This window comes from Suncus etruscus, chromosome 6, assembly GCF_024139225.1.
Source record: "Suncus etruscus isolate mSunEtr1 chromosome 6, mSunEtr1.pri.cur, whole genome shotgun sequence".
Taxonomy (NCBI): Eukaryota; Metazoa; Chordata; class Mammalia; order Eulipotyphla; family Soricidae; genus Suncus; species Suncus etruscus.
Window position 1 is genome coordinate 136,234,009 of NC_064853.1, and position 13,559 is coordinate 136,247,567.

The 13,559-nt window shown below is 38.1% G+C and overlaps 1 protein-coding gene across 1 annotated transcript in view; it reads left to right on the forward strand.

Moving 5' to 3' along the window:
* The window catches only part of EPB41L4A (erythrocyte membrane protein band 4.1 like 4A), a 294,094-nt gene that overhangs the window by 89,079 nt on the left and 191,456 nt on the right, over positions 1–13,559 (forward strand). Inside the window, exon 2 of the mRNA XM_049776051.1 lies at positions 7,717–7,821. Within this exon, the coding sequence (XP_049632008.1) occupies positions 7,717–7,821 (105 nt within the window). The remainder of the gene's footprint in view (positions 1–7,716; positions 7,822–13,559) is intronic.

Genomic DNA, 13,559 nt, shown 5'->3' on the forward strand with positions numbered 1-13,559 from the left:
CATATTTATCATTTTATTTTGTGCAGTACACTACAAGATGGATTTTATAACTGTACTGTTGTGTTTATTCTTCATGATACAGTATTATCTTTGTTCAGTCAGAATTAGACATAGATGAAAAAGAAACATTTCTTTTTTTTTTTTTTGGTTTTTGGGCCACACCCGGTAACGCTCAGGGGTTACTCCTGGCTATGCGCTCAGAAGTCGCTCCTGGCTTGGGGGACCATATGGGACGCCGGGGGATCGAACCGCGGTCCGTCCTAGGCTAGCGCAGGCAAGGCAGGCACCTTACCTCCAGCGCCACCGCCCGGCCCCAAAGAAACATTTCTTGTGGAAATAGAGGTAGAAATATTTTTCATAAGACTGAGAAGTATTTTGCATAGTAAAAGAAAAAAGAGCAAAAGATATTTTCATGTCATATATCTGATGAGAGATTACTACCTAAGCTTTTATAGAGAACTCATATAACTTAACAACAAAAACCAAGCAAATCAATGACAAGAAATGGACCTAAGATTTGAATAAATAGTTCCCCGAAGAGGACATCTGGCCAATAGGTAAATAAAAATGCGAATTATAATTAATCATCAGGGGGACATGCAAATTAAAGCCCACAATGAGATAGGCTTTACAGCTATGAGAATAATTTACATCAAAAGCAACAGTGACAATGTTGAAGTGTGGTGAGAAAAAAAACTCTGTGTACTTGGGAATGTAAATTGGTGTTATCATTTTGGGAAACAGCATGGAATTTCTTTAAGAAGCTGAATGTCGAACTGTCATATGATCCAGAATCATAACTTTGGGTCTTTAGGTGAAGAGTACAAAAACATTAACAGAATAAAGTATATCCACCATTGTTTATAGCAGCATTATTTACAGTAACAGAAACATGAAAGTAACCTAAGTGTGTATTGACAGGTGATTGGATAAAGAAGATGTGGTCCTTTGGTACTATTGTGGTACAGTAAAATATCCTTCAGCTACAAAAGTTGAAATTTTTGTTTGTCTTTGGATCACACCTGGTGCTACTCAGAGGTTCCTCCTGGTTCTATACTCAGGAATCACTCACAGTGTTCTGGGTAGACCACATGGGATGCTGGGTCAGTTGTATGCAAAGCAAGCACCCTTGCCTGCTCTACTATCTCTTCTGCCCCGAAAAGTGGAAATTTTGTCACTCACAGAGAACTGGAAGGAACTTGAAGGAACTTGAAATACGTCAAAAGGAAAATAAATTGGATAATTTCACCTATGTTTGCATTATAATACAAAAGGATGATGACCAAGACAAAACAAAAATATGACCCTGTCGATACTGATAGTAGAACTGAGGTTACCTGATGAGAAAAGGGTGTTTGGAAGGAGACAAGGTAAGATTTTGTTAAAAAATAAAAATCAATCAAAACAACTAGCTACTACTTTTCTAGATTAAAAATAAAAACAGTGTAAAAGAAAACAAATAAAGTCCAAAACAAGGGGCCGGAGGGGTAGCGCAGTGGTAGGACATTTGCCTTGGATGCAGCTGACCCATGAAGGACCTTGGTTCTCTCCCTGAGGTCCCAAATGATCCCCCAAGCCAGGAGCAATCTCTGAGCACATAGCCAGGAGTAAGTAACCCCTGAGAGTCACCGTGGGGTGTGGTCCAAAAAAAAAGTCCAAAACAAAATAAAATTAATCATGAGTAAGGAACCTTATATTATAGAAATTGTCCATTCAAATGCTACACAGCAGTAATTTATACTTAGTGGTGAAATTCAAGAAGCAATTTCATTAAAGTTAGGAAGAAAGTAGGATTATCAGTTTCTCAGTTCTATTCATTCTTCTTTGGGGACCCCCATCCCATGTTGTTAGAAAAACAAAATATATGTGGAAGTTAATTTGGGAATGAATAACTAGATCATTACATGTGGTTATATGAAAAATCTGTAGAGAACAACTATTTCCACTAGTAAGGATTTAGCAAATGCCTTGAAAATAGACTAATGTAGAATGTCAGTTGCTTTCTTGTTAGTATATTTCTAGCAATCATCAGTCTAAAAGCATGACACTATGACACTAGTAAAACAATAAACTAAAAATAAGTAAACTAAGAATAAACCTATGTTTCTTTCCTGTGACTTTAGAGCAAATTACTAGAAATTATAGTACAAATGTATTGTATTTATTATCTCACCATTTTGGATTCTTTGCTCAGTTTCAAAGGGAAAGTAACGGTGAAGGACTGTTGATCTCTTATATGAAGGCCCTGGGGAAGACTGCTTTACAAACTCTTCTAGGCTTCTTTTTCTTCTTCTTTTTTTATAATTTGAGTTCTTATGGCTGTAGGATCAGCTGTATACATGTCTGCTAACCCTGTGCTCTTGGAATTCAAGGTTGCTCACCTCACTTTCTCAAATGGCTCCCTTGCCATTCTTCAACATTTAGGGAGTATTGTTCATTCTCATGTCTAGAATCACTTTTGTTTTCTTTTGCTGTTCTCTTTTATGGGAGAATGCTTTGCTATAAGAACCTAAGTGAGGGGCTGGAGAAATAGCTTAGAGGTAGGTCAGTGGTTCGAATCCTGGCATCCCATATGGTCCCTGCAGCCTGCCAGGATCGATTTATGAGCCTAGAGCCAGGAGTAACCCCTGAGCACTGCCGGGTGTGACCCAAAAACAAAAAACAAACAAACAAACAAACAAAAAACAAAAGAAAAGAAAAGAAAAGAAAAGAAAGAAAGAAACCAAGTGATAATGTTAAATCCACCCTAACCCTAACCCTAGGTTAGGGTGACAGTTTCGTAAATTCTGCCCATTTTAAAGCCTTAGCATATAGTAGAAGGGGCCATAGAAATCGTACAGCTGATAAAGCTCTTTCCTTGCATATTGCTGACCAACCAGGTCCCATTCTGGCATCATGTATGGTCTCATGAATACTACCCAGAGTAACCCCTGAGCACAGCAGGGCGTGCTGTGCCGCCCCCTCAGAGTTTTTTTTTCTTCACAAATGTCTTTTATTTTCTCAAAACTTATAGATGAGTGAGACCATTCTGTATCTATTTCTCTCCCTCTGACTTATTTTACTCAGCATAATAGATTCCATATACATACATGTATAGGAAAATTTCATGACTTCATATTTTCTGATGGTTGTATATTATTCCATTGTACATATATGTACCACAGTTTCTTTAGCCATTCATCTATTGAGGGGCATCTAGGTTGTTTCCAGAGTCTGGCTATTGTGACCAGCGCTGCAATGAATATAGGTGAGAGGAAGGGATTTTTGTATTGCATTTTTGTGTTCCTAGAGTATATCCCTAGGAGTGGTATAGCTAGATTATATGGGAGCTCAACTTCCAGCTTTTGGAGGAATCTCCATATTGCTTTCCATAAAGGTTGGAATAGACAGCATTCCTAACAGCAGTGAATAAGAGTTCCTTTCTCTCCACATCCCTGCCAGCTTGTTCTGAATGAGAACTTCTTGTTTTCATTCATGAAATTGAATGGGTATGTGCCAATCTCTGCTGTGTGAGATGGTACCTCATAGTTGTTTTGATTTGCATCTCCCTGATGATTAGTGATGTGGAGCATTTGTTCATGTGCCTTTTAGCCATTTGTATTTCTTTTTTGTCAAAGTGTCTGCTCATTTCTTCTCCCCATTTATTGATGGTGTTAGATGATTTTTTCTTGTAAAGTTCTGTCAGTGCCTTGCATATTTTGGATATTAGCCCCTTATCTGATGGGTATTGGGTGAATAGTTTCTCCCACTCAGTGGGTGGCTCTTGTATTCTGGGCACTATCTCCTTTGGGGTGCAGAAGCTTCTCAGCTTAATATAGTCCCATCTGTTTATTTCTGCTTCCACTTGTTTGGAGAATGCTGTTTCCTCCTTAACGATGCCTTTAATCTCAATGTCATGGAGTGTTTTACCTGTTCTAGATACTTTATGGTTTCAGGTATGATAGCTAGGTCTTTAATCCATTTGAATTTTACCTTCGTACATGGTCTAAGTTCACTTTTTTTTTTTGCAAGTAGCTAATCAGTTGTGCCAACACCACTTATTCCTTGCTCCATTTAGGATTTCTTGCTTCTTTATCAAAAATTAGGTGACGGGATTGGACAAACTAGTTTGCCTGGAGCCTAGAGTTTGTCTTATGCCAGGAAACTTCAGGGTTAGGGTCTCCTTGTATTTAGGCTAAGGCTTTTCCTTTCCATGTCCCTCATATTTTGGTGGGCCTATGCAAACAATAATAGCCACTCTAACACCATTTTTACTGTGCTCCTTTGACTCTAATCCTTAAGAAAAACAACCCACTTAAACTTTTGAGGTTAACTTAAACTAATATGCATGTGCATGGAAATGTAAAAAAGTACTATGCCGTCAATGTTTAAGGAGTTACATAAGTTTTATGTTTTTAGATTGCTTTGTGTGCTTCTAAGAAATATTATGTATTACAATCTGGGGACTTGAGGGACAAAGTAATTTTACATGGGTTCTGTTTTATTTTTCTTAATGTTCTTTGGCTGAAAGTTCAAAGTTTTGTGGGTGTTTATTGTTCCAAATGAATTTCAGAAGTGTTTGATCCACTTCTTTGAAGAATGTCATGGATATCTTTAGAGGGATTGCATTAAATCTGTACAGTGCTTTGGGGAGTATTGCCATTTTAATGATGTTAATCCTGCCAATCCAAGAGCAGGGTATGGATTTCCGTTTCCGAGTGCCCTCTCTTATTTCTTGGAGCAGGATTTTATAGTTTTCTTTGTATAGGTCTTCACGTCTTTAATCAAGTTGACTCCAAGGTATTTGAGTTTGTGTGGCACTAATGTGAATGAGGTTGTTTTCTTAATGTCCATTTCTTTCCTATCATTATTGGTGTATAAAAAGGCCATTGATTTCTGTGTTAATTTTGTAGCCTGCCACATTGCTATATGCATCTATTGTTTCTAAAAGCTGTTTGGCAGAGTCTTTAGGGTTTTCTAAGTATACTATCATGTCATCTGTGAACAGTGAGAGCTTGACTTCTTTCTTTCCTATCTGGATTTCCTTGATATATTGTTTCTTGCCTAATTGCTATTGCAAGTACTTTCAATACTATGTTGAATAGGAGTGGTGAGAGGGGGAAACCTTGTCTTGTACCAGAATTTAGAGGGAAGGCTTTTAATTTTTCTCCATTGAGGATAATATTTTCCATTGGCTTGTGGTAGATTACTATATTTAGAAGAGACTTGACTATATTGAGAAAGATTCCTTTCATTCCCATCTTGCTGAGAGTTTTGATCAAGAATGGGTGTTGGACCTTATCAAATGCTTTCTCTGCATCTATTGATATGATCATGTGATTTTTATTTTTCTTGTTGTTGATGTTGTATGTTATGTTGATGGATTTACAAATGTTAAACCATCCTTGCATTCTTGGGATGAAATCTACTGGTCATAGTGAATGATCTTCTTGCTGATGCATTGAATTTTATTTGCCAGAATTTTATTGAGGATCTTTGCATCTGTGTTCATCCAGGGATATTGGTCTGTAATTTTTTTTTTTGGCAGTTTCTCTGTCTGGTTTTGGTATCAAGGTAATATTGGCTTCATAGAAGCTGTTTGGAAATGTTCCCATTTTTCTAATTTCATGAAAGAGCCTGTTCTTTCAATTTCATGGAAGAACCCCTCAGAGTTTTAAGACATACATAAGAACACATAAAATTTCCTTAGGGAAAATGTTTTTTTTTTTTTATAACAAACTGTATGAACATGTCTCCCTACTGCCCCCAAAAGAATGTTTATGGAGAGAGTACAGAGGTCAAGGCCCATGCCTTGCATGTAGAAGATTCTGATTCAAACACTGCATAACTATTGTTCCCCAGGGATGCCAAGAGTGTCCCTGAGCATAGAACTAGAAAAGTCCTTCATCAGCACTGATCAGCACTCTTCTCTCTGCCTCCTACATCTCCTGCCCTCTCCCCAAAACCATTTATGGGCCCAAGAAATAAACCTTGCCTGCAAGTTCAGTTCTGGCACTGCCTTGATCCCCTGAACATCATGTGATGTGGCATCCTCGCCCCAAGAAAACCATGTCATTTTTACTCAAATATCATTTCTCCCAACTTCCAAGTCATCCTGTTTGTCAGAATGATTTTACTGGCTCATTATAATTTTCAGGATGAGTGTCCTTGGAATAAGTAATTTCGCTTCAGATTCTTAGTCTAGCTAAAGACATAGCTGTATGAGTACAGAGATTTTTTTTTATCGATTGTGGCATTGTTATTTTGTAGCAGAAAATGGCCAACAACATAATCATGTAATTGTGGAAGGATTTTTTGTTTATAAATTATCTAATAGGCTTTGAGAAAGGGCCAATTAAACTTAACCAAGGTAATTTAGAGAGAAAAAAACACCTATGGGATTTGTAACAAGCACTGTCTTTTCCTGGTGTATGCTCTTACTGCCTTTTATTACCAATTTTATAATGCATTTAATCAAACCATTTCTCTCATGTTACTAATCTTTTTGCTCAAAGTGGTGCTCTATAGAGTATTTGGCATGTATGAGTAATCACATAATGATAATTCTCTGAGGGAAAACGCGGCTGAACAAAGACCTACTTCATTAGCACAATGTGTGCTTTCTCAGGGATTTCTCCTGCTGCCCTGTTAGAACTGAAAACAATGGGGCAGAAGAAATCTGTATATGTTCATATACCATTCAAATGGATTCTTTTCAAGATTAATGTGGTGTATGAAGTCATGCTTGCTGATTAAATGTTTATCTTATATGTGTGAATAATTGGTATTTAATATAATATATGATAAGACTCTTAATTAAATGGATCTGGGGAGATAGAGATTAGATTTTTTAGATAGGCACCAGCGCTTACTAAGCAGCCAAGGGAAACATTTTCTTTATGTCTGTGCGATGTGAGAAAGATAAAGTAGAATATCTTCACAAGGGCTTTTCAGAACATTAACTCTGGCAGCTTTAATCTATGGGCTTATTAGCTGAGGATTGAGAAGAAAAGCTTTGACTGTTATTTTAATTTTATCTCTTCTGCGTAAGTTGTGAGAGTAATGTTAAAAGTGAAAGCTGCTTTGGAAAGTGAAAGAATTGTAGGGTTTTAACTAAACTTTTTGTGGTGAATTTATTAGATGTTCTTCATATAAATGATTATCTTTATTAGCAGAAATATTTTATTCTGGAGATAATTTATAATTCCATAAGAAAAGAAGCTTATTTAAATCCCACCATAATTTAAAAATTATTTTCCCAAATGTGTAAACAATGCTGATAATGATTAAACTCTTGGCCTTGGATTGCAAGACTGAGATATCCAAGCAGTGCAGAGAGAGATGAAAGGAAGGAAGTTGTGGACAAGATGTGACATAAAGGCCCTTTGATGGTGGTGACTTTGTACATCAAAATGATAAATGTTAACTCTGCTATAATCATGCTATTAAAATGATAAAATTAAATTAGACAACCATAAATGTTAACACTCTGTAACCATGCTACTAAAATTATAAAAATAAATAGTCTTCCAAAGAAATTTCTTTAATTCACTTTACTGAAAATTCCTTTGGCTTTGTATATGAGACAGTTTAAAGAAGGAACTATGGACTAATGAAATTGCTCCTATTGTGAGCAGTGCCCTTAGAGAAGAGAACTGTGCTTGCTGAGGAAGGCATATTGTTTTTTAAAAAATAAAACAACAAGTCAATCAAAGTTATATTTCATTATTTTTGCAGAAGTCAACAAAAGGCTCAGTTGTCCTGGACCATGTGTTTCATCACATAAACCTTGTGGAGATCGAATTTTTTGGGTTGCGGTACTGTGACCGAAGCCATCAGACGGTGAGTTCACTGATATCATACTGAAATCTCTGTTTTTTCTTATCGATGTCCTTCTGTTACTTCCAGACCACCTCATCCTCTCTCACCCTTCCTCTGTTATTGGCATCCGGAGTTGTGCCATCAAGGGTCAAGGGTTTGCCATCATTGGTATCATCCATCCATTTTTTCATTTCTCTGTATTCCACAGAGTAGAACCATCCAGTATTTCTCCTTGTTTCTCTGGCTTTCTTAGTTAAACATGGTACCCTATAGTTCCATCCTTTAGTTCCATGCAATAATTGCATGGTTTTGACATATCTTAGGGCAGTATAGTATTCAATTGTGTGTATATATCAGAACTTTTCTTTTAATCTATTCATCTGTTGTTGGATGTTTAAGTTGTTTCCATATCCTGACTCTATGCTGCAATGAGCATAGACCTGCATGTATATTTTAAAATGAATGATTTTGCTTTTGGATGATAGTAGAATTGCTCAAATTACAGAAGTTTGGCCTTATTTTTCAAGACATTTTCATATTTCTTTTTATAAAGTCTTATCAGACACATTCCCATCAACAAGGAATGAAGATTCTTTTTTTAACTATGTCCTCACCCACAAATTATTTCCACATAGCACTGTAAAGAAGGTGCATCTGTAAGGTGCGAGACTTGGATGAGCAATTGTAGAACAAGTAGGATTATTTATTTATGAATTTTATTAATTAATAAAGGCAGTTAGGCTTTTTGCAGTCCAATTAATGCTATTTGTTTAGCACATAATTTAGCACACCTCCCTGATAGATTGGATGGTAGAGACATCTAAGGAACTCATCATATTGTTTAGTATAGGTTTTATGTGATTATAAGGCTGAAGAGTTGTCTGTTTGATGATGGTCCAAGAAAGTCTTTGGAGTTAATAGTTTGTTTAGTTTATGAAATAACTTAAGATAAGGACAGTCTCATTATGCAAAATGATTATACGCTTTTCTTAAAAATACCTTATTTAGGGCCTGAAATAATATAGTGTTAGACACTTGCCTGGCATGCACCCAAACTGGATTTTATCTCTGGCACTCTGTGGCATCACAAGCATCACCAGGTATCAGAGGTACAGGTACCTGTGTACCTCCTGGTAACAGCTTGGGAGATCCCCAATGCAAAGCTGAAGCACCCTATTTGGTTTATTTCTTATGTTATTCAGCTTCAGTTTGAATAAATATTTTCTTCTCTTTCTCTCTCTCTGTCAGTTGTACTACCTTCACGGATTTACTTGGATTCTGTTTAGTGAGGAACATGATTTTATGAATGGTATTGCTCTGACTGGGTTCACCATATGTTAGGATGAAATGAGGAAGGCACAAAGCATAATTTCATGACTGGCTCTAAGATGATCTTTTCTTGAGTTAGCTCTACAAGTTCTGTTTGACAATAAAACTTCATAAAGTAGGAATAAAACATTTAATGTGTTGGTTAAAATTCCATAAAAGAAACAGCTTTCTAAAGGGTCATTCATGTGTACATATTCAATGGGAAATGGATATATTCAGAAGTCTGCTGAATCTTCTCTTATACAGTCATCATAAAAAGCCATACACCTGGGGGCCGGAACAATAGCGCAGTGGTAGGGTGTTTGCCTTGCACGCAGCTGACCTATGATGGATCCCTGGCATCCCCAAGCCAGGAGCGATTTCTGAGCACATAGTCAGGAGTAACCCCTGAACATCACGGGGTGTGGCCACAAACACCACCCCCTAAAAGCCATACATCTGTTCTGAAAGATTAAACTTGAGAGCTATAGAAGAAACCTGGATTGCATTCATATTAAAATAAATATTATAATGCTGTGATTTACCAAGTTGTTCATAATACAGTTGTTTTGGGAATTAAATATTCCAGCAATAATTCTACCACCAGTGTGACCTTCCCTCCACCAATGTTCCCAGTTTCTCACCCAGGCTTGCCCCTGTAGCAGTCACAAACAAATATACTTCATTCATTTATTTATTGCACAAAACAAAACAAAGTGTATTATTGTTTCATCCACTACAAAGGCAAATAGAGTTACCAAAACTTAGATCATTAAGAGTCAATTTCTGATTATTGTTATATCTTAAAATGGTGCTATTAAAGCCATGAAGTAGATACTGCCCTGGTTCCTTCAGAAGAAACACTCTTCTTGTACTTGGATTTAGCAGTTATTTAGTGGGCCTTAGACAGGACATCTTAGACAGGAATATTTATGCCTCACTGCACTGGAGAATAATGGAGACTGAGATGAGGGTGTTAGCAGTCCAGCACAGCCAGCAGTCCAGGAAATATATATATATATATATATATATATATATATATATATATATATATATATATATAGAGAGAGAGAGAGAGAGAGAGAGAGAGAGAGAGAGACAGAGAGACAGAGAGAGACAGAGAGAGACACAGAGAGAGACAGAGAGACAGACACAGAGAGACAGACACAGAGAGACAGACACAGAGAGACAGAAAGATGGGTTTATTTTACATTACTCAGTCTGGGGAGAAATATGAACCTCATTTTGGCAGCCAAAAGTGATAATAAAAGAGTGTGATATGATTTAGTGGAGAGATACCTGCCTTTGGAGGAACAGGATGGATCTGAGTTTCTCATCTGCTTCTAATGGGTGGCCAAGTCCCCTATCTCTCTTGAGTTTTGAGTGATGACATCTCCTTGCTTTCCAAGTACCCCATCCACATTTACTTGTAGGACCACATTAGAGAAATCTGGCTAACGATCCAGCTTTGTGATGGAACACTTGCCCTTGAACTATTCTCTCTCTCTCTCTCTCTCTCTCTCTCTCTCTCTCTCTCTCTCTCTCTCTCTCTCACTATCTCTCTCTCTCCCTCTCCCTCTCTCTCTCCCTCTCCCTCTCTCTCTCCCTCTCTCAAATCAGAGAAATTGGGAAAACCGTGCTGGAGATATGTATATTTATATACTTATACATATCTATATAATATGTATATTTTGGTGGAGTTAGGAAAAGAAGAAATTGGTTTGGAGGAAAAGATGAGATTAAATATGCTCTTGACTCTTAAGCACCTTTGGAGATTTGAAGATGGGTTTGTTAATGTTCAAAGTAGTGCTAAAGATGAATATGATTTCCCAGAAACACTTCTGCTTTAAGGACGTGCAGCTATAACCAAGTCTCATTTTAACTTTAGCATTGAGGTTCTTTTACAAATTACCCCTTCAAAGGCAGAAGCCCTGGATAATTAGAGTTTGTTGGGCTGCTCGATATTCTACCCTCCTGACTTCAGAATCTTTAGAGAGGGAAGTCATATAGCAAACAGAGACAGCATGCAAGTATAACATCTTCCCCCAGAGAACTCTGCTTCACTAGGACAGTCAAGCAATGTGGGGCGTCTTTCCGCACTCCCTTTCTTTGCTCAGTAAAAGAGCTTGATGTCTCTGACTTAATCTTGCTATCCTCCCTCCCCCCCTGTCTCTCTCTCTCTCTGTCTCTCTCTCTGTTTCTCTCTCTGTCTCTCTGTCTCTCTCTCTCTCTGTCTCTCTCTCTCTGTCTCTCTCTCTCTGTCTCTCTCTCTGTCTCTCTCTCTGTCTCTCTCTCTCTCTCTCTCTCTCTCTCTCTCTCTCTCTCTCTCTCTCTCTCTCTCTCTTGTTTTTGGACCACACCCAGTAGTGCTCAGGAGTTACTCCTGGCTGTCTGCTCAGAAATCACTCCTGGCAGGCACGGGGGATTATATGGGATGCCGGGATTCAAACCAACCACCTCAGGTCCTGGATCAGCTGCTTGCAAGGCAAACGCTGCTGTGCTATCTCTCCAGCCCCTACCCTTCTCTTTATTGTCACTTACTCTCTCTTATTTGATTTTCTCCCTAAATAATCTGGACAAGTACAGATTGTACTTGTCTCCTCCCTTCCTCATGCTCAGGACTTCCTCAGTCTTCTGCCTCGGTCCACCTACATTCTAGCAAACCCGCTTTGAATTCATTGTCTCCACTTTCCTAATCCCATCCATTCCTAAACTACTAATTTTAGCATCCTCTATCCAGGCACTGAAAACTTTCTCGGGGTCTCCAGGTGCTAAACACAATCGGCTCTTTTCATCTCTGGCCGTCCTTGGCCTGCCAGTTTCATCGATCCTGAAGCTTCACTCCTTCCTGAGGTCTTTGCCCTGCTCTTAGGATAACAAATTCTTTGGTTGCCCTTTCTCCTGTTTTCTTCTATTCTTCTATTATCCCACATTTTCTTTCTACTTTTCACTCTTTTTTTTTTTTTTTATACAATCACTTCTCTTCTGCCTGTTCTAAAAAAATGTTTATACTCACCAAGATTTGTGATTATCTTATTGTTGCGTAGTCCATACCTGGTGGCTTGGATAGAGGGTTGGGTTCATCTGTAGACCTCTTACATGCAAGGCATGTACTCTCCTATTGGAGCCATATCCCTCATCCTTTTCTTTGATCCTCTTAGCCTCCTGACAGGTAACAGGATCACACATTTAAGCTCTATCTTATAGCACTATTTGTCTTTGAACTACTTTCCTTAAAAGCATGACCTAACTATATGTTTGCATCCTCCCAACCAAATCCTGCAATGCTCTTGACCCCCGTCCATTAAAAACTAGCAGGCTGACTATGTTACATGTAGTGATATTCTTTGCATACTGATTTGTTGTAATTTTTTGTTATTGTTGTTGTTTTAGGGCCATACTGATGATGCTTTTAGGTGTTATTTTGCACTTAGGTATCACTCCTGGCAGTGCTCAGGGAACTGTGTGGGATGTGACGGATAGAACCCTGGTTAGCCTTGTGTAAAGCAAACACCTGACCAGCTATACGATACCAGATATACTATACTATTGCTCCAATATGTGTTACATATTGGAGTACAACTTACTATAATCTTATGTTCTGGCAAGCACTACTAATGACTAATGAGATGTATATATGTTCTATTGCAAAAAGGGAAAGGGAGTTTGGCAAGCTGGATTATTGCATATTGAAACCTTTGTTTTTAGAGGTATCTGGCACAGGAATAGAGGACAAAGATCAAGAACTAGAGAAGTGCTCTTCATAACTTTTGAATTTATGAAGAGCATAATAAACTGTACAGCAGTCTGGGAGAGTTAGGATAAGACATGGTGTGATTTGGAAGAACTTGTAATAACTGTAGTGGGAGACTTTTCACGAGTTTAGTCTCTGGAAGGGAATAGCCCAGTCATCCTTCTAGAGCTCCATTGACCAGATCTCACTTCCCTGCTGTTAAATATATGTCACTTGTACAAACTCATCTGCTTTGTGGTTTAAATTACTAGCTAAAGGCTCCATGACCCTCAAATTTTTAATCTCTAAGCCAGACATCAGAGGAGGCATCTTTGTGTGTAGAGAAATACAGACTCTGGATCCAGACTGTCTGGTGCATACAAATCATGCTTCTTGGATGAGTCTTTTCATTTTTTTATGCCTCAGTTTCCTTATATATCAAGTGGGGATAGTAATAGGTAGGGAGATCAAAAGAGTCTGTGTAACACCCAGACTAATGTGGTGGAAGTTTATGAGAGGCAGAGGAACAATGATCTCTCGTTTGTGGTGTATAAAGAAGTACACAGTACAGGAATAACAAATCCTCAAAGGCAACAGAAATGAAGAGCATGAGAGCTGAACTTCAATAAGAAGCTTGCCACCTTGGCAAAGGGGGACAGGCCAGTGAAGGAAACCTCCTACCAGATGAAGGGAAGTGATCACTTTGGAAGAGGGCCCA